This window comes from Centroberyx affinis, unplaced genomic scaffold (genome assembly GCF_046629955.1).
Source record: "Centroberyx affinis isolate AG114_WGS23_722 - 3 ecotype Tasmania unplaced genomic scaffold, CSIRO-AGI_Caff_v1 ptg000076l_1, whole genome shotgun sequence".
Taxonomy (NCBI): Eukaryota; Metazoa; Chordata; class Actinopteri; order Beryciformes; family Berycidae; genus Centroberyx; species Centroberyx affinis.
The window spans coordinates 397,285-423,610 of NW_027278785.1; the positions used below are offsets into that span (position 1 = coordinate 397,285).

The 26,326-nt window shown below is 42.2% G+C and overlaps 3 protein-coding genes across 4 annotated transcripts; 2 read left to right on the plus strand and 1 right to left on the minus strand.

Annotated features, from left to right (window-relative positions):
- The first annotated feature begins 4,926 nt into the window (after positions 1-4,926).
- On the plus strand, positions 4,927-12,828 carry rabgef1l (RAB guanine nucleotide exchange factor (GEF) 1, like). Its single transcript, XM_071521525.1, has 9 exons — positions 4,927-5,061; positions 5,875-6,077; positions 6,261-6,433; positions 7,320-7,498; positions 7,715-7,796; positions 7,942-8,074; positions 8,218-8,309; positions 8,421-8,677; positions 9,429-12,828. The coding sequence occupies exons 2-9, from the start codon at positions 5,899-5,901 to the stop codon at positions 9,867-9,869; spliced, it is 1,536 nt and encodes a 511-aa protein (XP_071377626.1). The 5' UTR covers positions 4,927-5,061; positions 5,875-5,898; the 3' UTR covers positions 9,870-12,828.
- A 178-nt stretch (positions 12,829-13,006) lies between these two features.
- LOC139645679 (high affinity immunoglobulin gamma Fc receptor I-like) lies at positions 13,007-15,692 on the plus strand. 2 transcript variants are annotated; one of them, XM_071521468.1, is made up of 6 exons: positions 13,007-13,074; positions 13,196-13,231; positions 13,580-13,867; positions 14,134-14,406; positions 14,610-14,885; positions 15,100-15,692. In XM_071521468.1, the coding sequence occupies exons 1-6, from the start codon at positions 13,041-13,043 to the stop codon at positions 15,417-15,419; spliced, it is 1,227 nt and encodes a 408-aa protein (XP_071377569.1). In that variant the 5' UTR covers positions 13,007-13,040; the 3' UTR covers positions 15,420-15,692. The 2 variants fall into 2 exon arrangements, with proteins under 2 accessions (XP_071377569.1, XP_071377577.1); XM_071521476.1 differs by having other exon boundaries at positions 15,103-15,692.
- Positions 15,693-16,562: 870 nt separating this feature from the next.
- On the minus strand, positions 16,563-18,591 carry otol1b (otolin 1b). Its single transcript, XM_071521501.1, has 4 exons — positions 18,189-18,591; positions 17,999-18,088; positions 17,559-17,630; positions 16,563-17,461 (listed from the first exon to the last, which is right to left on the minus strand). The coding sequence occupies exons 1-4, from the start codon at positions 18,589-18,591 to the stop codon at positions 16,563-16,565; spliced, it is 1,464 nt and encodes a 487-aa protein (XP_071377602.1).
- Positions 18,592-26,326: the final 7,735 nt, after the last annotated feature.

Consider the following 26,326-nt stretch of genomic DNA (forward strand, 5'->3'; position numbering starts at 1 on the left):
TCAACTTCAGCAGTAAAAGAAAAAAATCTCTGACAATGTATAAAACGTCAAAATTCAAAGTGTCCCTTTAACAAATTAATTTATAGACTATTGGATGATACTTGAAGCCATTTTAGTAAAAAGGGCAATAAGTGGAACAGTACCAACTAACAAAAAGGGAGACTTTTTACCAAAACACAGGATCCTATATGTAACTATCCCTTGTGCTATTTGAGCAGCTATGTAGAAGCCTTGCTTGGAGGACAGCTGGGAGGGCAAGGATGGGTGCATGGTTGGGGTTATCAAGTGGGCACCTACCAGTACAGATGTTTCATTGAATTAGGCCCACAACACCTCCAGAGAGCTCAACAGTAGTGAGGGCAGTGACTGAAAGATGTCAACTCACCTGTCTGAGCAGGTTGCCCAGGCAACAATGTGACAGGTATGTTCTATCTATGAATATTAATGATCATTATGGGTCTTAACCATAATTAATATTTGAAAACTCATCGGGCACCACCCAGGAATTCCTGGAAAACGACTTATAAATAAAGGTGTAATATTTAGTGATCTCACATGATAGCACACTGCTCTTATTCTGAAGATATGAGCTCAAAAGCGAGAGACTTGAATTGCACAAGGAACGGCAAACAGAAGTCTTTCACACACACATTTATTAGGTACAACTACACACACAGACAACAACTAACAATATAGAAAGAGGGAAAATAATGCCTCATGAAATTATGGAAGTTGGCAAATGATCTGAGACAGAACAAAGTGGAACTAAGTGAGAGGAGAGAGATGGAGCTGAAGAGTCACATGGCTCCTGGAGGCCACAGGGAGGAGAGGCCTTTAGGCCTAACTCTGTAGAGAGGTCAATATTCTGAATGATGTTTTAGTAGCGGTTATTTTCCAATGTGAGCACTTAAGGTTTAGGTAATGCTTATTCTAATTAGAATTCTTAGTCCGCCTGGGCAATGTGGCCCCGCTTGTGTTGCAGTTCAATTGCTGAATTCAGTTGCAGGTTTGGAAGAGCATTGTCTCAAATGTTGCTCAAAAAGATTCTTTAATGTTGAGTTGGTTTGTCTTTTGTTGATCACCAGTGAGCAGGCAAGTCCTTTGGACTTGGCTATGGTGAAAATCTGAAAAATGTTGCTTTTGTCTTTGGTCTCTCACCATGGCTGTCCGGTTGCCATGGAAATCCAATGGTTAAGTTTTGTTGATTTCTTTGATGGGGTGCTGTGTGTCCGGCAGGGCCACGGAAATCCAAGAATAACAGGTTGATCCATGTTTTATAAGTGAGGTGGGAGGGGTGGTGACAAGGGTTGAGCTCTAGGCTCTTCTGCCTTCTTACTTCTATCCAAGTTATCTGTGGTGTGAGTTGTAAAGTGGTGCATGCTGGTCAAGACTCCTGTGATATATAGTAGGACTGACGTCATGGAGATGGGTTCAGGGTCTCACAGGGTGGAAGGTGAGTGACTGACTTAACAGTCATCTGGTGAGCCTCCTTGGGTGTGGAGCGCAGGCATCTGTGGCCTGGTGTCACTAACACAGACCCAGTTCGGAGTGAAGTGTAGGGTCTTTGGTCTTCAGGTGAGCGATCATCATCCCGCTGGCGTTGTCTCCTTTCTTCTTCACTATGTCTATGAGACAGCGCGCCCTGTCTGCTCTGGCAGTGTTCTCCTCAATTATTGAATCTTTCTCCCCATCATTCAAGACATTATCCTCTAAAAGCCCATCCAGGAGAGCCTTAAGAGTTGCGGTTGATACCTTGTCCACAAACGCACTGCGAACGCTGGCAAGCTTCGTAGCTAGAGAAAGAGGCATCAAAATTAGATTACTCACCACTTGATTAGATCCTATCAGATCATTTTGTGCCTAGACAGACCGAACCAGTTTAGTGTGTCAAGGTGGTTCCGGGGAAGGCATCACAGGTGAGTAAGGCGTTAAAAAAGTATATATATTTCTATAATATTGTGATGAAAGTTAACTGAAAATAGCAATTTTACATCATAGTATAACTTTTGATCTTAAACCTTCAGACAATATATCTAAATGAAGAGAGAAGTTTTTGGCTCATACTGGGCTGACTTGACATGTTGGTAGTGTGCCACCAGATCATGAACAATCTCTTGATTGTTCACAGTAAAAGTAAAACCAACATGCCTTACAGAAAATAATTTGTTACATGACATCAACAAGTTTCTTTGGTGTACATTTGCTGTAAAACTGGGTGTAAATTGTAACATTGTCTTCTGCATCAACACTGCAGCCTGCATACAGGCCTATTACTTAATTATCTATAAACAGGTGATCGCCTGCATGGTAGGCTACTGCCGCCTGCAGCTACATGGCTTAAGCTATATAGACTGTAAATCATTAATTACAATTACCTGCCATTCCTTACAAGCCTATTGAGATGGGATCGAAATCTGGCCTCTTTTTCAGTTTTCAGTCAGTCTGTGCCTATTGTAAGATAGCCTACAGTTTTGAAGGATGCAGAAAAAGTGTGTAGAGTGAACAGGAGGAGTGTCAGTGAGTGGGGGTGGTAACAGTTCTCACAAAGGCGAAATACTAAAGAACCTAGGCTACTTCCATTGAAATGCCTGCCTTGGCACTGATCTGATTGAGGTGTGGCGAGATATGCAACACGGCTGAAAGTTTCAGCCCATGGAGAGCAGTGCAACGATAATTTTCTGCCTCTAGAAGCAGATGCAGAACTTTATATGACAAATGTGTACAAGATTAATGATATTCGCAATAAAGAAGCCATAAACATGTTTAGGCTACAGCTCAAAAACGAAATTCAGTGCTGATTCGGTCTTACTTCCCAGTGCTGAATTCTTATAAATGACAGTTTTTGCTAAACCACATTTTAAGATTAGCCTAGATCGAACATACAGGATTTTTTCCATTATTGCTGTATACCTAAGCGAGTCATGTTTAATGGCTCCGAACAAAAGGGAAAACATTTGCGTTGGCCTACAACGTCAAATATTTTTGTGTGCAGAGCTTCCCTGTACAGTTACCTTTGATCGCAATACAATGAGTCACGCGTCTTCTGGCCCCATGTGTATTTCCCCTGACAGGTGATTAAACTGGTGAAAAACCCCTAATGAATGTGATGGGCTAATAGCCAATCTGATTGTCACTGGAAATGAAAAACAACTATCATTGGCTTATGGACAGCACAAGCCACTACCCATCCCTAATGAAACGCATTATAATAGCACTTATATCTTTGCTGTGATATGTGTAGCCTACAGTATCAATGTGATAATGCGATAACTAATCATGTAATAATAACCTGTCAAAATGTAATAAAAATGTTCCTGTAAATGGGTCAGGTGTAATGAAACCTGTTAATTTAGTAAATTGCTAGATAATGTAATAATGTAAAAGAATATTCTTTTTATTCGTATGGGTTATAGCCTACTATGTCCATATTCTTATGACACCATCAGATAAAAAATATGATAAACCCCTTGATCCTAATAATCGCCAGTTCATCTTCTAATGATGTTATCCAGCGGGACATTTTGACAAGTTGTTATATTATCCGTTATTACATTATCAGTTGCAACAATCTCTCTAAAAATGATGTATATATGTAATTATATAGGCTATTATTATCCATGGCACAATTTACTACAATTTATTACTGAGGTAAAAGAAGAAATCAAATAATATCTACCCTTATTAAAAAGGACCATGCAACCATGGATGGATTACTGAACGGGTCAACCGGGCACAGGCCCAGGGGCCCAAGAGCTCAGGGGGCCCCTAAGCCAGAGCCTGATACATGATGATGCGGCCACTAACTTTACATTTACTGCCCTGCAGTCAAAGGGCTTATCATTTATAATTCGCCCTATAATAACCTAAACATTTGTTTTGAAGGTGTCAACATGGCTCTGTCACAGTGAGTGTTCCCCTCAGTTTATCTATAGTGCTTTAGCAGTAAAGCTCTGCATCATTGTCCTCGTAATGTAAAGTCATGGTTTATGAAGACCCAAAAATGCTGTTTTCCACTCCTGATCTGTCAGTAGGGCCCACTGACTCATATAGCCTACCAGGCAGCTACTGTGTGGCCATACAGTAGATTTTGGGACATTGCAGGCAATCAAAGGCATTTTGCACTTTCAAATATGTTTTTTAGGCCTAGAATAATATGTGCAACTTGTATTTCCTTTGTAATTGTTTTCTCTCCCATAAGTGCAATAACAAAAAACGATAATAGGCATAGCAATATTATACACGCAATGAGGGCATTCAGTTGTTAGAATTGACTTAAACGTATTGCAAAATTATATTCAGATAAGTGTTTTTATAACATGCTGTTGGCTTTGACTGTGTAAATCCTGAGTTGAGATTCAGGTGATATTGTGCGATTGCCTCTGCGTATACGTGCCTCTACTTGTTGCAAAAATGTCCTGTTGTGGTAGCGCGGGAGGTGGGGGTGGGGGGCTTTGTAGGTATCTGTACCCAGGGGCCCGGCTTTGTCTCATAATCCGCCTATGCATGCAACAGTACATTTTAGTAGGACTAAAACTATAGTTTATAGTTTTGCTGTGATATTCGTAGAGTCCATATAGGATATTATTTAACCTATATACACCTAGGCTACATAATATCCTATATGGATATTACAGACCTATTGCTGGCCCAATGCAATATACGTTTATTCAATACTTTATTGCCATGTCAACACAGTTGATAGGCATTTGCCTCAGTGCAGCTCTTAAGAACAGACACAAAAACATACACATAAGTAAATGAAATAAAATATATAGAGCGTAGAGAGTAATATAGAGTGGTGGGAACGAGTTTTAACGTCGTTATTTGTAGCATATCCAAATATTACGATGTCGCTGTTCACACTCCGATGTGGTAGGTGGCGATACAGCCGTTTACTTGATTTGTGAGAAACCCAAAAAGTAAGAGAAGAAGAAACAACAACACAGACGGACAGACAAAATGGCTGTGAGACGAAGCTAACGTAAACATCAACCCACAGTACACTGGAGCTGGAGCGAAGATAACATTACCTGATAGCTTGTTGACACTGCGAATGAGATTGTATGTGAAATAAGGTTTACACAGCGAATGTAGAACATCGACATTAACATTACCATCGATTTAGGTTAGCTAGGTACGTAGCTAATGTAGTTAAAGACTAAGCTAAAGTAGACTGGAATCGGGTGGGAGATATGGTTAGTTATAGCTAGCTTGTTGACTTCGCCAATATTCTTCTGTATGAAGCAAAATTTGCAACGCGAACCTAGAACATCCATCGTTTCGAAAGGACAGGGAGTAATTCTAACGTCCGAATAAAGTTAATTGAGAAGATGTTATAGAGTTTATCAAGTCATTACTACTGTTAGCTAACCTAAGTCAACGTTAGCTAACGTTAACGCTAACCAATGTTAGCTAGTCGCTAGGTCAGAGTTGGAGACTGCACTTAACCTAAATCAGTGTTATCTAGCACAGGTGGACTTTCACCAGATGTATAGGCCCCAATAAATTAATTGAAATAACGCACTGAATGAGTTCGGCATCAGACTCGCCAGGGACTTGTTTAAACTGTTTGAACCATCAAGCAATAAGCTAATGTACGACAAATTAGGTCCGAAGGATATGTAGCCTTGCCAAAATGCTTCAGTTCTATTGACTTTAGCCATTCAAGTTAACGTTTACGAATTAACGCTACAGCCAAGATGTGAATGTTAGTTTAATCTGAATGGTAATTTCAAGTGGATTAATTTATTTTAGAATGACATGTCCTGGTACAAACGATAACGCAAAAGTCTAATCAAATTTTTAATCACCGCGCTTCTTACCGTCATCATTATTTTGGTTTTCCAACCCCCTGTCTTCTGATATTCCCAGCAGTGTTTCTACCTGGAGAGAGGGAAGATGAGCCAGCGGTCGGAACGCCGTGGCATCCATCTGGACCAGTCAGAACTGCTGTGCAGCAAAGGATGTGGTTTTTATGGCAACACAGCCTGGCATGGCCTGTGCTCAAAGTGCTGGCGAGAGGAAAATCAACGAGACAAACAGAAACAGATCCAAGACGACTGGGCACTTGCAGAGAGGTTTGTCTTTCTCTCTATCATATCATGTATCTCTGTACTATTGTTTGGATATGGCCAATGCTGTGTCTCTTGCTGTCTTACCTCCTGTCTGCTTGTTTTCATTTTGTTTGCTTGCCTGTATGTCCGCCTGTCCATCGCTCAAGCCGCAATAGTCTTACTGACTTACTGTCTTTTCCCTCCCAGACTGCAGAGAGAGGAAGAGGAAGCATATGCAAGCAGACACCAGAGGGCACAGCCCCAGCCTGCCATTACACCCTTCAACAAGTTTGAGGAAAGAAAAACCAAGGAAAAGTCCAGCAAAGTCAATACAGTCACAAAGTTTTTTAGTCCTTCCACAAAAACACCACCCAAAAAAGGTACATAATATTGCCCATATTTGGCTGCAAGAGATGCTTGAGTTATTTATTCTCCATTGTAGATAGTGTTTTGTGAGATTGGATTTGTTTTGTGATTTTTTAGAAAACTTTAAGAAATGCTCTCTGACAGTAATCTTGCTTCATCAATCCCTTGTGTTATTTATCACACTCATCAATATACTAATTTCTGACTTTAAATTACTTGAGTTAAGACACATTTTGACGTCTAGTATATGGCATCTGATAATGCATATTGGGGAGGCACTGTCATTCTTGTGTCAGCACTTACACTGCTGTTTTTTCCCTGAGAAACAGAGTGTGTTTGTGTGGGTGTGGGTGTGTAGGTCTGCGGTTCTGAGAAAAAACTATTTGGGACTTTCTCTCTGACCTTTAGACTTCCCATGGGAAGAGCAAATTGGGGTTAAATCTGGTTAAAATGTGAGAGTCCCTCCTAAGTTGTCAATCATCTCAAATGGAGCACTTGAAAGCATGTAGAAAGCTTCCACCACAAACCTTAAGTTTAGAAGTAAATGTGTCATTATCCGCTGTCAGTTGCTATTCTTTAATTATCATTCTTTTGGCTTAATGTTGGCTTACTACTGAAATATTGAATGAAAGGTTTTCTTGCTATATATATTTTTGAGGAATTAGTTATAATGACCCATTTTATTTCTGCCAAAAAAACTTTTACAAACAGTAGCCCCAATGATCTGCTTTGTGCTTTCATTTCAAACACTTTGCTAGTTTTGTGGCTTGATTACCCACAAAAAATATATAGATTGCAGTGTAGATGGTCATGACCACGATTATTTGACAAGGACATATTTGGAGAAAATTCTGCATGTGTTATCTTTCAATTAAAATAATATCAACGGTCTTCTCCCAGATGCTGCTCTTTTTGAGAGTCAGTCCAGCCCCAGCCCCAGCTCCTCTGCGAGCCGGCAGCCCAGTTCGGACTCCGACCACGCCACACGAGAGTTCATCGACTTCCTCAAACCTCTGAAGCCTGGCAGGGAGATCTTCAAACAGTGCCGGGCCTTCACTGAGAGCATGGTCTACAAGAGGGTGAGCTACAGTGGATTACCTACAGTGTCTGACATATGTTTGTGGGTGAATTGATCTTGTAGGAGCCAAGTCCTGATATTGTTCTTGTTTAAAAGACTGCCGTATTTTTGCTCCAATAAACACATTTATCATGATCATTTTATTTAGCCAAAGCCTGACAGCTCAGTGGGTTTTAAAGTAAGTCTGAGCTGATTTTTTTTTTACCCATTTCTCCAGGACCTGGGTGCTGATGAGCTGTCGGAGTGTGTTCAGGACTTCTACCAGAACCTCTCAGACCGCCTCCACACCCATTTCAAAGGTATTGCCTTCCTGTTACAATCATGTAGAGTCATACATTATTGTCTATGATAAGCAGAGACTGAATGTCAGTTCACTAACAAGAGGAGGACAGAGTTATACAATATAATGCATTTGCTGTTTGTGCATGTGTGTGTTGACCCCAGGTTCATCAGATCGTGTAGAGAGTGTTATGGATGAAGTAGAGAAGTACATGATGACTCGTCTGTACGAGGAAGTCTTCTGTCCCGAAACCACAGATGATGAGAAGAAGGACCTGGCCATTCAGAAGAGAATCAGGTACGTGTACAAAAGTTTTGATGATGATAATGCAAGCTACATTCATATCTACTGGTCGAGTACGAGAAACACTACTACAAATAAATGGACTGACTGGATCTGAGGGTTAGACAGATTGTGATCCTGGTTATGTCCTGTTATAGGTCCTTGCATTGGGTCACCATTGAGATGCTGTGTGTTCCTGTGGATGAGGAGATCCCTGAGGTGTCTGACAGTGTAGTCAAAGCCATCACAGGTGAGTCTCATACTGGATTATTTTTTAAAAACTCAAAGGAAGGACATCCCCCTATCATCCTGGTGGCAGAGAGATGCAATAAGATTACTGCAAATCTCTGCGTCATTCCAGATGTGATCGAGATGGACTCAAAGCGTGTGCCCAAGGACAAGCTGGGGTGCATCACCCGCTGCAGCAAGCACATCTTCAACGCCATCAAAGCCACCAAGAGAGAGGCGGCTTCTGCAGACGACTTCCTCCCCACACTCATCTACATTGTGCTGAAGGCAAACCCGCCGCGACTGCAGTCCAATATCCAGTACATCACCCGCTTCTGCAACCCCAGCAGGCTCATGACCGGAGAAGATGGCTACTACTTCACTAATCTGGTGAGGCAGTGAGTGTGTGTGTGTATGCGTATGTGTGTCTTATCTGTGTCTGTCTGTGGTTATGCGCGCTTGTACAGGTGGTGTGTGTGTGTGTGTGTGTATGCACATGCTCAAATACATATCTATGTCTGACTGTTGATGCACAAGTACATTATAAAGAAGACACGTTCTGAGCAACCTTAAAGGAAAAAAATCCACCCTAAAACACTTAAACACTGTCTGAAAAAACAACAACTATTGGTGATGTGCGTTGCATTTCTGGATCCGTTTTGTTGTTTGGTGTCGTATTTTTATTAATCCAATGGATAATTGGCCACACAAAGCCAATGTGACATCACATCGAGATATTTGTAGTGTAGCTACAATCGAGTTTAATAGGAGCAAAAGTCAAGTTTTAGGGTCAGTTCCTCAGTATCAAAATGCAAGGGCTTCTTTCACATGTTATACAGGGAGAAATCCATCATAGAAGAGGCAAAGATACCAATTTCTCACTCCGCAACGCTATTGCTCTCTCCTCCTACACATAAATCCCACAGCTGCAATGTTCAGGCACATTTTCAGTTGGTTGTCGAAAGTCATTAGATGTAGCAGGTTGAGGGAAAGTGGGTACACACAGAAAGTTTCAATTACAACACTTCATCACAACATAACCTGTGGAATGCATTGAACATCACAGATTGATGATGTGTAACAGTGTAAGAGTCTGCAAGGGAATTTTCCTTTAATGACCCCCTCCTTGGCCTCTCCCCAGTGCTGTGCGGTGGCCTTCATAGAGAAGCTGGACGGCCAGTCTCTGAACCTGAGCTCTGAGGAGTTTGAGCTCTACATGTCTGGCCAGGGGTCCCCCCAGCGGCCCCAGGCCTCTGGAGCTTCATCCTCGTCCTCCCCCACCTCATCAGGCAGCGCAGCCCTCAATCAGGTCCACAAACGGCTGGACCTGCTAACAGGGCTGGGGGTAAGGCAGGAGCGGGTCATGGAGGAAGCTCGCCAGCTGGAGAGCGACCTGATCGACTGGACGGACGGAGTGGAGCACAAGGTGCAGGACGTTCTGGAGAGGTTTCCGCTGGAGACGCAAACCCCCGCCACGACCACGGCTACCGGCACTCCTGCGGCATCATCAGCAATTGACTCTGATAATGTTGAGAATGACCTCCTGCCCCCACCACTCCAACCGCAGGTGTTTGCTGGGTGATGTGTTTGAACTGGGCGAAGAGTTCAACCCTTATACCCCTCTGGATGCTTTACTCCTCCCCCTTTCCCCTGCTGTTAAACCTTCCTGTCCGTATGCACATACAGCAGTCCTCTGACAGCCCTCCTTCCACTCCAGACGTTTAGGTGTAGGTCACCCAAAATGGCATCCTCAGTACCTCAGTACTTATTCTCATTTGTCATTGTTCTCTCATTTATACTGATGGTATAAATGGTTGGATGTGATTTTAAACATGTTTCTATCATCATTCAGGACATTTCAGGCGCAGTATTTCTCGCCAGTCAGCGAAGAAAGATCTTTTTTTTTTTTTGGCAAAGGAAATGATGAGGCAATCTGAATTCTCGGAAATCTTGAGGAAATACCCCTCCAGCTCATGTTAGTGATTTGTACTCTTATCTACTATCTATTCCTCTGTCCTGCATAGTAAGGTGTGAAATTTCAGGAAAGCAAGAGAAAGTGTGTGGAAGATGTGGGTGCAGGTGAGCATATCGCTGCTGTCAGGTGAAAACTTTGTGTCTCTAAAATGTCAGCTTTTCAAGAACAAATAAAAAGCTTGACAACCATGCATTTTAGAGTTCATCAAATGAGGGTTTTGAAAGGGTTTGATCAGCCCAAGGGTTGTAGAAATTAATCATCCTGAGAACTTTCAATCCTTCAAATGAAGTTAAAACATGAAAATCCCCAATATTGGAGTTACAAGCTTTCACTCGACAGTGATGATGTGTGAGTTTGTGTGTGTGCATGTGGGTGCATGTGGGTTCACTTGCACGGACATGTTCGGTTAACATTATTGCAGCAGAGATTCCATGAGTTGTGTGTAAATATTCTTGTTTTCCTGCCAGACCTCTCACTCCAGTCATAAGCTGGATTTACAGAATTGATTTTATTTTTCTATGGAGTGGCAGGTGAATGAATTCTTCTGGATGCAATAGGAGACATTATTCCTGTAATATTTACAGTACTATCCATGTCAAAGAACATTGTATACAGATCTTAGATGTCCTGACTACAGACATGTTGCATTAATTCTAATGATTGGATAGAAATTAATGTCGTTTTCCTTTTTTCTCTTAATTTATTTGTCTTATAAGGAGGATGTCATAGGTCTACCCCATTATAATCTATTTACAGATTAATGTTTTTTTCTTGCTCTGTCAGCTGTTGGATCAGTGGGTAAGAAGACGAAGATGATGCTATTCCCCTTCATCACTGCATATGAAATCACTCCTAAAGCTTACTGGTTAACCAGTGCAGAATAATCAATATTACCCTTTTGATTTAAATGAATCTAAGTACAGCACTTTTCTTTAGCTTGATTTTAATGACCTTAACTCAGAAGTGTGTTTAATGAAGGAAGTAATTGCCTAAACTGTAATGTTGGAAAGGATGCAAACTTGAATTCATTGGTGAAAACAGTTTTGTGGATTGTTGCCAATACAGACATACTGCATTTCAGCTGTGTCTTTATCTTTGGCTATCCTGTTTTAAGCAGAATGTTTGGGAGACTATGTGACATATTTGGAAGAGTGGTACTTTTGAGAAATTTGAAGAGCACGTCTTTTTCCCCCCATGCTTGTTAACTAAAATTGTCCTTTTTTTGCTATACATTAATAGTTCACATTTGCAATAATGTAGTCAGCGTGCAGTTGCTATCCAATTTTAGTTTGACAAAAGGCTTTTAATACAAATTTAAATAATAGCTTGAATAACTGCGTATTGCACTGTATGCAGAAGCCATTTATCAGGTATTTTGGAAGTAAAACAAACATCTTTGTAACCTTATAGGTTTGTTATTGTATCACAAGGGAGTAAGTAACTCAATACTGTCTTTTATTTAAATGTAACTTATTGGGGCAGTGTTGTTTTATTAGCATCCATGGGCTTGTGTTAATGAGTAATTATAATAAAAATTCAAAAGGCATGGATTTTTTCTGCAGTTCCTGTTCGCTGTGTCTGTAGACTGAGTTATGCAAGTTTGGATAAAACAGAACCTTAAGACTCAATAACAGGCTGATTTTTTTTTTTTTAAATTGCGCATTTCCAAACATACCATATAAGTTAAGAGATCGGGATATCTTCAGACAGGATTAGTTTTAACAAAAAAAAAAAAAAACTCTGACTCATGACTTCATTAACCACCAACAATAGTTTCCCCCAGTATAAATACTGAAGTGATGGTGCTCCCATTCTTCTGTTTAGAAAACGCAGTCCAAAAGCTCTTACTTTAAATAAATCAGTGTAACAGCTAATATTTTTGTGTTTGTGACTTCATTAAGTAATCTCATGTGTTTCCAATGTTTGCCAGAATTCAGAAAAAAAAGCCTAAATGTTGTCAGTGACTATTGATTATTTGGGCAGCAAAGAATTTGCATTAAATATGCTATGGTTCTCCAAAGTAAAATATCACTTCAATTAAACCTGGAAAACATACAGGACAACTGCCCTCTTAGGGATGACTGGATTGATTCAATACCAGAAATGTCCCCATACCATTCCTCACCAGAACCCTTCAATGTAGAGGAACTTTAAGTCATCTGTTTATCATATTAGTCATCCTTTCCCCTGTTTTGTAATTTGCTTCATCATTCTGCCCACGTTTGCATTATATTATTTCTACCCAAATTCTAAGAAGGATGTGGTGTAACCAGTATTTTTCCCATCAGTTTTAAGAATAACATGAACTTTCTGTTTACTCTTACTTCTCTTTATTTTTTCACTGGTTATAAAGGCGTTATCCAGAAATGGAACTCGAGAGGTATACCTCAAATGGAGCTGTGGAATTGAAATATTTAAGATTTGAAAAAGATATCGTTTGTAAAAAAAAAAAAAAAAAAATGTATTCCTAGGGAGTAGACTGATCATGAAACTTTAGGATAACCACCTTAACTATGACTTAATATGTTTGAACCATAAAAGACCCGGCCCCCAGTGATGTGCGATAATACCCCCCATTCTTGATAATTTTGTTATGTCTTTTAAATAAAGAATATGTGTTGCAAATGTTAAGTTAACTGTGCCAGAAATGAAAGAGAGGAACTTATTTCTAGATAAGAGGATATCCTGTTTGATCGGTAAAAACCCTGAGAAACCATCATTTTCACTTCCCTTGTAATCAGAAATAAAAGACTTAAGCCCCAATCTATTAGAAACAGAATGCTCAGAATGGACACACTCCTTTCCCTCCTTGGTGAGTTTTTCTCAGCTCATTTGCAATATCTCACAAATTTACAAATTTACCATTCAGTGTGTTTGATAATAATGTTAATCTACCATAATTTGTTTTATCCTTGAATATTTTCCAATTTCAGTTGTTTCAACACTACCACAGATTGTTGTTTCCGATGGTACGTACCGACTATTCTTATAAGCAGAATTGAAATATAAAAGGTATTTAGGTGGGACAATCTCATATAACGTAATGTTAAGCTTTGTAAGAATATGTCATCAATATCATTATGTTACCTTATGTTGCCAAAGAACCGTTGGCATTTTGGTAATGTGTGCCCTTGCAAATTGGGAAGTCAGTTTGCCTAACACTAGCATTGCTTGTAGAAATAATGTACGCAATGAGACAAAATCAACATTTTCTGTCCAACCAGCAGCTGCTTCACCTAGTGCCTGTATGTTAAACAATTTGGACATTCGTTTGGGATAATCTCCACTAAAAAACAGACACCCATGTATTTCTGCAGTTCTCTCTGTGGCCCCATACCAAGCCGTGATCGAGCAGGTGGTGGGGGACTCCAGGATCTTCTCCGGGGAGAGCATCCGTCTGAGATGCAGCATCCCTGAGGACGTGAAGTCCACCTGGAGGCACCTGTGGTTCAAGGGAGCCGAGCAGCTCCGAGAGTCGGATGAGTTCATCCTGTGGGATGCCAATGTGAAGCAGAGCGGGAAGTATTCCTGCCAGGGGATGAGGGAGACAGTCGTGGGACCCATACACACACTCCAAAGCGTGCCTGTGGAGATAGACGTGGATGGTAAGCTCTGGTTTAGCAGTATCTGTAGAGATCTCCTTTGGTCCCCATATCAGCCCCCCCTCCTCTACTAGCTACTTTTAAGTGCTGCATGGTGCTTCTTGTGGGTTTCTTTGAAGGGAGAGTAGAAAACAAGGCAAATTTACCAGTGTTTGTGTCAAAATAGATCTCAAACACACAGGCATTGCTGTATTTTATCAGTACGATCCTCAATGCGGTAATGACCACAGAATGATATTGAGAGGTAACTTTCTTCTCTCCCCGCTCAGGAGGGTGGGCTATCCTGCAGGTCCCACCCCATCCCACCCTGGTTGGAGAGACCTTGAAGGTGACCTGTCGTGTCCGTGGCAACCCTAACCTTGAAGAGGTCATTCTGTACAGAGACGGTGTTGAAGTTATGAGACAAACTGGCTCCAACCCACATGTCCACCTGTCCAACGTCAACCTCAGGGACCGAGGGCTATATACATGTAGGGCAACCTGGGACATACGAAGACGTTCGCACTCTGTAGTGTCGGTGCCCACTCAGGTGTCTATCTCAGGTGAGCTCATGTGCCTGGTTTTAGTTTTATTGTCACCAAAAAGTATTGTGTGTGAGTACAGATCAGATGTTAAATAGGATCAGTGACTGTTATGGAAAGATTTGTGTCAGCCTAACAAATTGTCAGTATCTTTCTCTCTCAGCAATTATTTCAAACTATTCCAATATGTTAGCAATGTTTCCTCTTCTCTGGCCCTATCTCAGAGATTCTGACACAGCCGGTTTTGGAGGTGGTGACCAGAGATCCCCTGATTCCAGCAAATATGATGAGGCTCATCTGCCATCTCCAGTACAACGCCCACGCTCCTGCTCCTCCGATACATTTCTACTTCTACAAGAATGGCAACAGGCTGACAACAGCATCCTCTGAGAACAATGAAGTGGTCAAGCGGACCCCAGGCCAGTACAGCTGCAAGGCCAGGGTGCCCGCGTTAGACCTAATGAGGTGGAGTGAGACCAAAAACTTTGGAAAAGTGACAGGTACTTAACATTAAAGTAAATGTAACCTGCTTTTCCTCAAAAAGTTTCCTAAATTATATTTGAATCCTAATCTGTTAGCTTTTTCTTCCCTTCATAATTCACTCCTGAATTGTCTTGAAATGTGAAACACAGAGCATGGCTAGTGAGGCAGTTATTGTTTCATGTGACTCTTAAACTCATGCACCATTCTGAGGTGAACTTGTCTCTGACCCAGTAGGAACAGAGCAGAGGATTCTTCCTCCCAAAGTCCCAAAGCCTTTCGCTCCCCCAAAAGCAGCCCCTGCCCTCACCCCGCCCACTGCGGTTGAGCCCAGAGAAGCCTGGCTCTTCCCTCGCCAGCCCACTGCAGCTCCTACTTACCCTCAGCTCGAAGAGGAGACCCCCCAGCCCACAGATGCTCCTCTGAAGCCAATACACCCAGCAGCTAAACCCCAGCTACCTGATGTGATGCCCAAGACCAGTAACCAAACTGTCCCCCCAGATCTTGTTGATATGTCTGGGGACTTTCCTGATGCACTGGAACAACTCGAGTGACAAGTTATTGTAAATTACAGAACATTTCAGAAATGAATGATCCAATTGCTGGATAATAATGTGTAAATTCTAAATCTTTACTTACTGGATCTTTAATCATTCAGGGCCACTGTGCTGCCATTGCAGGCTTTTATATGATTGAGAATCATAACTATGATGATGTAATATTCATATTTTACAGCTTACCAAGTGTCAACTTTATTAACTTGATTGTACAAACTTAATTGGATTAGTAGTATTTGAGATCATGACTAATACAATTTTGTTTAAAACAAATAAAGTGTTTCAAGAATTATATGTTCTACTGGATTTTATTTTCAGTGTAGACACAATCTCTTGTAACAACCCTATTATACAGAAATACTGCTTACATATTAGCAATATTGGTATAATATGAGACAATGGATATCATACTACTCCAGTGCTTTGCATCATTTAACATTGCAGAAAGGCAAGGTCATTCTACAAGTCTTGCCAGATTTACAGTAAGAGTAATTGTACAGAAATAGGTCACAGTGATATTCTCTATATACTTTATGAGACACACATCATATATCTCTTTATTTCTCGTTTTCTGCAGATAAATACAGATATGGCATCGGTGTATCCAATGTAGTTGGAAAGGAAGTAATAATGGTCAGAGTGTGGGAGAGAAATAACACAGCGATGTGGTAAGAAGATGGAAACAGGAACAACATGTAATGAGGGAGTGACTGAGTTACAACAGAAAGACTACAGGGTTACATGAAGTCATGGTGTTTACACGAGGGCATAATTCAGTTTAGACTGTTTATTGTTTATTTGGATCAATAAATACTTCAGGGTTCAGGGTTGGAAAGAGAAAAAGTTGAGAAGTACTCAGAAGAAGGCTGTGCAGTAACAACAGGTTTGGAGGTGGTGAGAGGTAAAATAAGAAGATAGTCAGGTGAAAGTACAATAAACATGGTTCCCTCTGATCGAGACATTGCCAGTTCTTGAATTCCCAGTCTAGTATAGTGCAGTGAAGTGCACAGTAGAGTAGTTGGAAGTAATTTCAGGAGAACTGAGTATAGTTTGGCAGCACCAGTACTTGGCCTTTTCATGGATATGGGCGAGTTGGAACAGTACAGTGGGTGAAGAGAGCCTCGATAGCGCCGGTGAGCGTCAGGCCTTGTCTGAGTATAGCAGGAATCCAGAGAAGATGCTGTCGTCCTCACTGCTGGCATAAGCCCCATTCCAGTCTCTCAGCGTCTCCAGCCACACCTGGTCGCCCACCGCCAGCCGCAGCAGCACCAGAGTGGACGCCTGGTCGATATCTTGGCCAATCAGGGAGTCCCGCGTCCGTACGCGCCGCGTCCCATTCACCACCAGGGTGGCACGCAGAGGCCGATTGCGCACAGTGATGTGGAAGGAGAAGACGTAAACCCCGGCGTGAACGCACGTGAAGCTGTGGGCAGAGATGTTGTAGTGGTTGTCGTCGTTGTAGAAGACCTTGTCGAAGCGGATGGGGAAGCCGGTGGGAGGGAAAGATTTGCTGGGAGTGATGCCTACGCTGAAGGCTGAGCGTTTCTGCGGGATCCCTGCCCCCCTGGCTCCTTTGATGCCTCGAGGGCCCCGTTCCCCTCTCATCCCGTGGTAACCTCTGTCCCCTTTTGGCCCATAGATCCCTCTTATCCCCTGCGGTCCCTGCGGCCCTCTCACCCCGGGCTCCCCTTGTGGTCCAGGAGGTCCTGGATCCCCCCGAACACCTGCAGGACCTTGGGGGCCATACTTGCCGTTCATTCCAGGAAGGCCCATTCCTCCTGGGATACCAGGAGGACCAGAGTCCCCACGCTCACCTTTGTGTCCTCTCTCTCCCAATGTGCCACACTCCCCTTTATCCCCCTTATCTCCCTTCAGACCTTGCTCCCCAGCCAGTCCTGGCAGTCCAGTTGGCCCTTCTTTTCCTGGTTCTCCTCTCTCACCGGCAGTCCCATTCTGGCCACGTTCACCTTTCTCACCACCGTCACCTTTGACACCGTGCAATCCTACTTCACCTTTCTCACCTTTGGGGCCAACATCACCTGCAGAGTGAGGGACGCTGTGTCAGTCTGAGTTAATTGTTGAAGTCTATGAAGAACAATGAAACAATCACCTGAACTCGTTACAGTGTCTCTGTACCTTTCTCTCCTGGTTTCCCTAGAGTTCCTGGTGTCCCAGCCATCCCACTGTTTCCTCGATCACCTTTGTCTCCTAAAAAATTGATATAATAACACAACTATTCAACTGAGAATGACCAACAATAACATCAATATATGAATATTAATAACATCAATAATGGTATGAATACTTCTAATAGTAATATGCTGATACTAATATTTCTTATCCTGCTGCTACTACTACTAATAATAATAATTATAATTATAATAACATTAATAATAATATTATATGGAATAATGTTGTATTTATGTTTCAAAGGCCCTCTAATAGAATGATATTAATAGAGATTGGCTGTCATATTTCATGGCTGTGAAATGCAGTTCTGATACTATGAAATATATCCTCATAAAATATTTTGTAATCATCAATGTTGAAAGTGCATTTAATCATATTATATTCACCCTTGTCTCCTTTTGAACCCATAGCACCCTTCAGACCCTGTGGTCCAGCTAAACCACTGGGTCCAGGTTCGCCTTTGAAGCCCGGTGCTCCTAAAAGAGGAAAAAAAGGAGAAGTTAGGTTAAAATGCTAAAAACAAAACATTTTTTTCTTCATTGCACTTTATCAGCTCTCATTCAGCCAGTCTTATACCTGCCAGTCCTCTGTCTCCCTTCGGCCCCCTGGGGCCTCTCTCAGGTGGGCAGCACTCACAGAAGTTGAAGTAGCACTCGTTGTAGTCCAGGGTGTAGTTCTCATGGCCGGCACCAGGGGGCCCGGTGCTGTCGGTGTAGTGCTCGGGGAACACGTGACTTGGGTAGGTGGTCTTCTCGGTGGTGGCCAGCGGGTAGGGCTCCGCAGGCTTGGTGCTCTCCACGATCTTTAGCGTCTTGGGCATGCTGGTGGTCAGAGCGCTGTGCATGGTGACCTGAGGGACGGGCTTCTTGGTGTACTGGTACTTGGGTTTCTGCGTGGTCTTAGCTTCAGAGTAGGAAGCCACAGTGAGTGCTACCACAACTACAGCAAGTAGGGCTGGGTGACAGGAGATAATCCTCATGGTTGACTGGGATCTGAGAACAGAGGAGTGCACACAACACACATTCGTACCATTTGTCCATGTGTTAACATCATTATCCTTCACACTTAGACTCTTTAGGGTCTGACAAGTGGTTTACAAAAATATCACATGCTGGTTAGCAGTTCATTATGCCTTTGGCTTATATATACAGGATGTTTATTTTAAATTGTCCTAACAGATAACTCCTAGTATTTTATCTCACTCACATAATATCGGCACTGAATAGAAATATTTCCTCTCTCCTTTCCTCTCTCCTCTTCTCTCATTTCTACTCATCTTCTTACTTCTACTACCTCTGATGTTATTTTCTCTCTTGCAAAACCCACTTGTAATTTTCCTATGTTGCAAATCTCAATCGTGAGCTTTACCAGTGGTTGTCAGTCGAGTGCCATCATGACCCAAGAGTCTGCAGGTTTTCATTAAACCAAGCACTACAGCAGCCTGATTTCGCAGATTACTTCAAGAAGAGGAAGTAATCGGTGAAATCAGCTGCTTTAAGTGTTTGGAATGAAAACCTGCAGACTCTTGAGTCACGATGGCACATGACTGAGAACTGCTGAGTTGTACCCTCTCTAAATTATATATGCCAATCATTACATATACACTAATGGTTTTAATGAATGTCTTTACCTGTCATGCTGTCATGCAACTTTCTGAGCAGGATACACCATAGAAGAAAAAAGAAAGAACAGGGGAAGGGCTTCCTTTTGCATGCAAAAAAAAAAAAATCACTTTAATAGAAGTAATTGTGTCCACATGTCAAAAATGAACAGAGGTGGCACATCCTCCGAAGTCAAGAACAAAATACCACAAAGCATTCAGGTACCAACTTACACACAACGTGTTTCAACCTAGACAGGTCTTCTTCAGGCAGTGTAAAGCAGGATACACCATATAAATACTGTCGGTAAGACTTACCCTGTCATGCATACGTGGTCTTGTCATTTATCCTCCTCTCTAGCAGTGGCTTAGAGACGGCACCAAGAGCTCCAGGTGATATCTCTGCCAGGCTTGGCCGAAAGAACATCCCCACCAATGAGGGTGTTTGCTGGAAGCACAGGGGGAGGTCTGAAATCCAACTACGGCAGGCTGGAGCCGACCCAAGCAGAACCACTGTGCTGTGGCCCATTCTCTGTACCCCTGTTGTGTAGAAAGGTGCTTTTGTGACACGGGATACAGCGCCCGCCAGGAGCACTCCCTCAATGTGGGCTGGGCAAGGAGCAAAGGCCGTGGGGCAACGGGTCACCCGATATGGGAGGCATTCCTCCAAAATCCAACCTACTACCCTGCTACCCTGCTCTTACGGTGGGACTGGAGCCAAGCTAAGAGGGTTCTGTGAGAGGCCAAAGCACCACAACAGTCCTTTATCTAGTGTCATTTTGAACAACACTTCAACTCTGCGCATAGCTACAAGCGGAGGGAGCTGCACACTTTTTTTTTTTTCTTTTTCTTTTTTTTAAATCTCAAACCATTTTTACAGGTTTCTTATACAGCACCAGGTGGAAGATGACACACCGATGGATAAAGACTATACAGGCCAATATTTGCGATCTTACCAGATTAATGCTCTTGTGAATTTGTTCAACAGTTCATTTGAAACTACTTCATTATGACTAGAACTGTAAACTGGAGCACAGCACAGGGAACTCTATCATTACAATCTGCTTGGTGAACATCCAGGAGAAAGCTTTAGCCTAAAGAGCACTGATAATCTCCTCACTCAACAGTTGCTAAACCTGAGCTGTTGTCAAAGGAACCAGCTTATCTCTCTTAACTTTAGTGCAGTTGAAATGCCTGCCTGATCACTGTGACCGACTTTCCACGCATGAGCCCGAGAGACAGCAGATTTTCTAACCATGATTCATACTGTGGGGCAGGACAATGATTCATTCTTGTGGTGTAGCAAGATAGCAGCAGGTTTTGAAGGAAAAGTAATTTACTGGTAGTCGTCAAGTCATAACTGAGACTTGCCCATGAGAGTGAATGTTTGAGCAGTGCTACACCAGATGACATGCCTCAGTTGTCAAAGACCTCAAGTCCTCAGAGGGATCTATGTCCAGCTTTGAATGAGCAGGAAGAAGGGAAATGAAATAGGGAAACAGAGAGAGGTGAAAGTGGGATGGAGGGATGAGAAGAGAGCCAGGGTTAGACACTAAATATGGGAGGGACGTGTGTTCATAATATGGAGAACTGTGACAGGGATACATGAATATGACAGTGTTATGCAGCGTTGTTTTCTTTATTTTAACCACTTTCCCCTCTCACTTCTTGTTCACTGTTACCACACCGATCTTCTCTCCCCACCCGCACTTTTCCATACCTTTTCCTGCCACTTTATCTCCTCACCTCCATTTACATCCTCTCCTTCTCCCTCCTTCCCAGCAGCTCAAGTGAAGTGTCCCTGGCTCGCCCCTGCAGACAGCTTCCATAAAGGACAAATAGAGATGGAGAGTAAGATATGCAGCTGGGTCCTGAGAGAGTGGGGCTCCTCTGAGGTTCTCTGTGCCCGACCTCAACCCCGCCGTCTCACAGCGCCATTCAGACCACACACAACAGCGGCGGTCAGCTTACAGTGCCAGCCTGGTCACAGAGGACCCAGGCGCCGCTCACCTGTCCATTCATTTAACACTGGCACCGGCCCTGCCCTCACTTTCCATCACACACACACTGTATAGAGCACGGGATAAGGAGAACGCACCGCGAAGAGTTAACTTACTCAACAGGTGCAGCAGAGCAAAGAGAGGACCAAAGATGACTTGGATGGATGGAGGTGTATTCCCTTACATTAACCCTGCTCATGTAAAGGAGATCTTGAAGTTGCAATGAATGTGTATAGAGTGTGTGTGTGTGTGTGAGAAAGAGAGAGAGAGAGAGAGAGAGAGAGAGAGAGAGAGAGAGAGAGAGAGAGAGAGACTTTTGCCTTGCTTAGTAACCAACACAGTAACCAGCCACTCTCTGTATGATTACTCCCCTGTTACTCTAACCACTAACAAGGCCATAGACTGTTTCTTGTTCTTTACTGTGGGATCTTATCAAAGGAAATCTAGATCCCCCCGAATTAGCTGCTAATGACTTTGGCAGGGGAACGTCTGGCAGTGAAGGCACATCTCATGTAGTAGGACAGAACACAAAAGGACTCTCTCCTGCCACACTTTTCCCCGACAAGCTAGTTAGGGAGTTTTTTCAAATGCACTCCAAGTTGTGCTGTCTACATATGCGTCCATTGATTCAGTAAGCACAATGGTGTTTCGTACAGAAGCAAAGCACTTGCACATACTGTGAAATTCACATGCATTTATTTGTAGGAGGATTATACACTTGAGGTAAATCAAAAGTGATCAGATACAGAACTAGACTCCACGTAGACACCGACTGGTGTGTGTTTTTGTACAGTAAGTTGGTTAAAGTTGGTAGTTGGACAGAGGAAAGGGGAAAAGGAAAGGGAAGGAGTGTGAGGATGCCAGTATCTGTGGCCTTTCAGAAAGCAAACAGGGTCCGTTAAGCTCCTGGAACACAAAGAGATGGGGAGGAGTGCCGCTATGCTCACATGAGTTGAGTCCCAAGAGAAGGGACGACATACAGAGAATGAGGGGGTAATCATAGATGTGGGTCATGGTTGGATGGCCTATATCTGAACTCTTTCACCTTGGGTTCCACCCCCACCCCCCACCCCCCTTCTTATTTACCTTTCCTACCTGCTCCTCCAACTCCACAAACCCTGTGTTTTTCTACCTTTTCTACCTTTACCTAACCTTCCCTTCCCTTGTACCTCATTGTCCACCTATTCACTCTGAGTGAATAGGTGAACCCTCCCAAATGGCACCCTGCCTACATCTACCTACACCTCTCAACCTCTTCAATCAAAGCTCCTCTTCACATTTCCTTTACACAGAGATCAGGAGTAGCTTTCCTAACAGAGTCCATGACCCTGCGAAGATAGGACAGGTTTAGTGTCCTCTGGAAAACAAATTACAAATCTCTTTCTCTCTCTCTCTCTCTCTCTCTCTCTCTCTCTCTCTCTCTCTCTCTCTCCCTCTCTCTCTCTCTCTCTCTCTCTCTGTCCTACCTCCCTCCCCTGCATGTCTCCCTAAAATTCTTGGTATTCTGTCAAACATTCTTTCACACCAGCTTACATGTACGATGTATGATGAGCAGCATGTCATGCAGGGTGATCCACCTTGAATCATGATTATTGGTGTCAAAGAACACTCTAAACTGGACTTGTGACCATTGAAAAGGCAGCATTTTAACTGTGCTGAGAATCAAATGATCACCACTGACTGTACTGCAATGAGCAGACGATAACAAGAGTTTCTTTCCTTGACCACTTGGTGGCAGACTTGTGTCTAAAAACAAGCCATAGGGCTCGTTACAGTCACTGAACATGAAATATTTAGTGCACTTGTTAAGATACCACATATTTGGTTAGACATTAACAAGAATACATTTAATGTAGCTTAATTACAGCAGGAATATATGTATAACGGATATGTATTATAACAAACTATGCCATACAGTAGGCCACGGTTTACAATATCCAAATGATGGTGTTGACCATGCACTCATGTGTAGTTATACCACCTCATTGAGAAACAAAGCACTTCTGTCTGTTTCTTTAGCTACATTAGTACTGATCCCTTGCAACTCTTACTAAGAGCCACAGGTTGTGCAACACACTTTCATATTAGTGAAAGTACATCAAATGTGTCAGGGTTTGGCTCCAGCTGTGGTTTCATGCCTTGCTGGGCTCAGAGTTTTATCAGACCAGCCACTCCCTGGCTCATATTGACTGATGTATAACACAGATACAGAACTGGGAGCCATTTCTTGAGGTGTGAAGCCCAATGATTCGCATGAATTCCTCCTCTGTCTTTGATCAACAAAGGATGGGAATTATTACACAATCACTCCACATGCCACAGCACAAACCAGACATGATTGCAGAGATTTCAGTCTAGAAAGAAATCCAACTACCTGAATGATGTTGCCATAGAGAAGGCATACTCAGTATAATGCAGCATAATTTGCATCCTCAAGCCATCATAATCCATCCTCATTTACCTGATGTCTGTTGTGGGTGTGATTATGTTCCCAAATTATGTTACCTAATTACACCACATGGATCATTAAAGTTTCATTTTACCTAATCTATGTTCATCTGTTGGTCAATGGTTGATTTGCCTACAGTATGTTTAGAGCCTTTGCTGTCTTCAGTATATTAAGAGTTTCATTTCAAAATTAGAAATCCACCAGTTGAGAAAAGTACTGATTGATGGCAGAAAATTAAATTATGGTATTTTTAAAAGGTTAGTGGGTATAGTAATTGGCTGACAAAATGACAACACTTACAGAGTGGATCCTCTATGTTTCATAGATATTAAATTATCTCTTCATGTTCACATCTGAATCAATCAGAGAAAAATACTGTTAGAAGAGTGTACATTCAACAGAGCCTCCTCCCTCAATGTTTTTCAACAACACATACAACTGTGACTTACTGTGATCTTGCCAGTCATCCACTCTGCAGCCATTCATTTGAGGATGATATGGGATAAATGTAAAATTGTTTTGGTTCAAGGTGTGGTGGAATTTTTCATAGACCTATGGCTCCACATGAGTTTCTATTCACAATCTCAGCTGAAAAACATGAGCTCACTTCCCACAAACAGACTGACCGACCACACACACACACACACACACACACACACACACACACACACACACACACACACACACACACACACACACACACACACACACACACAGTCCGTCTGTCCTGCGGTCCAGCACTGCAAACAATCTTCCCTCAAAACAAACCTGTTAAATGACATTTTAATGGTGGGTTGGTGTCTTGTAGCCTACTGTCTGTGTTTGTTTTATTGTTTGTGTCTGATGGTACGCCTTTTCAAAAATGAACTGAAACTGAACAATCACTATGAAACAATCTTTTTAACAATAAATCACAAGATTGACTCATACTGTCGGAAAAACGCTTAGGGTTGGGGTCAAGACATTTTTTTCCATCAGTACAAACATCTAGAATCTTTTTAAATAAACAGATTTTTGAGGTTAATTCTTGTCTGATCAAGAGTCAGAGACTCTAGTGGATAATTGAAACAGATTATTCCTCGTTCTTCCTGGCATAATACATTTTTGCACTGAAGAAATCAACATGGAATTTCCTAAGGTGCTGATTTGACTTAATGAGAGAGTTGACCAGGATGTGTGTAGGTATGTGCATGTATGAGTATTTGTGTATGTGCATTTGTGTGTGCGTGTGTGTGTGTGTGTGTGTGTGTGTGTGTGTGTAAATGTGTGTTTGCATTACCCCAGGGCTTCCCTGCTCCAATGCTCAACGCTTAGATGCTATCCCGTGATAAGAAGACATTCGCCATTTCTGCTTAGTGTGATCGCTGCACGTGAACAGGATGTTTAAGTATACGAAACATGGCCCTGAAAAACATGATTAATATCATATGAATATCAAATACCAAGTGTGTGTGCGGGTGTGTGTGAATACATATTTCCTACTGTCAGTATGCACATACACTTATCTCAAGCACAAACATAGATGAGCAAAAACAAGAACATAGCTGTCATAGCAGGTGTTTAAAAATGTCTTTATTTTCTGAACATTGCAGTATTGGTCACCAAGGAAGCACAGACTGCCTTAAAGCCTCTCAGAGAGCTCTTCACTCTCCGTACAAGAAATGTCTGGGACTACTGCAACAATTTAACAAAACTGAAATGAAATGACACAAACTGGAATGATATAATAGCACTTTAAGTTGGAGTAAAATAAAGAGCAAATTCTGTAGTTTTTATGGCCACAAGGGAACATAGATATAATGAACAAACAAATTTTGGTAATTGACATTGTGACCAGCCAAGCTTTTCCAGTGTATATAAATAAAGAGTTTGGTTCTAAAATGAGATATCCACCATTAAAAACAAATTACACCCATTCTCCCATATTGACTGTTGGCATGAAAGTTAAGCACATCATAGGTTAGTGTTGAAGTTAGGAGTAATCTTAAGACATTTACTTATAACACAGTTATTTTTTTGCTGACAGAATAACTGCCTGATGAACTTCAGGTAGCAAAGTTCTTCCAAAATGTATAGCGTTTTGGAATGAAACCCCTCAAATTATATAACTCCATTTAAATAAAGTTAACTTGTAGATCATGCACAGGCTGTAATCTGCAATATCAAGTGTATGTGCGTGTGTGTCCACATGTGTCTTTTGTTGTCCCTGTATGTCACACTTTGTGGCTGAACAATAGTCTTAGCTCATTACCATGGAGATAATCTTTGAAATGCCACACACCTGTAGGCTGGTTGAGCTGAACAATAGCACCTATTGCTGGAGGTTGTGTGGTTGTAGAATTAAAGCTGTGCGAGAAGAGAATGAGTGATACAGTATACATGCAGGGTTCACTTTGCTGTGACTTGAGCCAAAGTGGAAGGTGTTATCGCATGTTCACAATGATATTAATATTTGAATACTTTCTGGGGTTTCCTTGTAAACTGAAACCTGATCGTAGTGGTAGTGGCGGTGCTGTTGTGCACGTGTGTGTTTTTCTTGGTGTCATGTACCTTTCTGTCTGTGTACCCGACAGTCGCTAGGAGTTCCCGACTTTTCTGTTAGAGAAACGGCGACAAGCCAGACCTAAAAACAACAGAAAACAATACCCGCTGAGTCTCTGGGCCT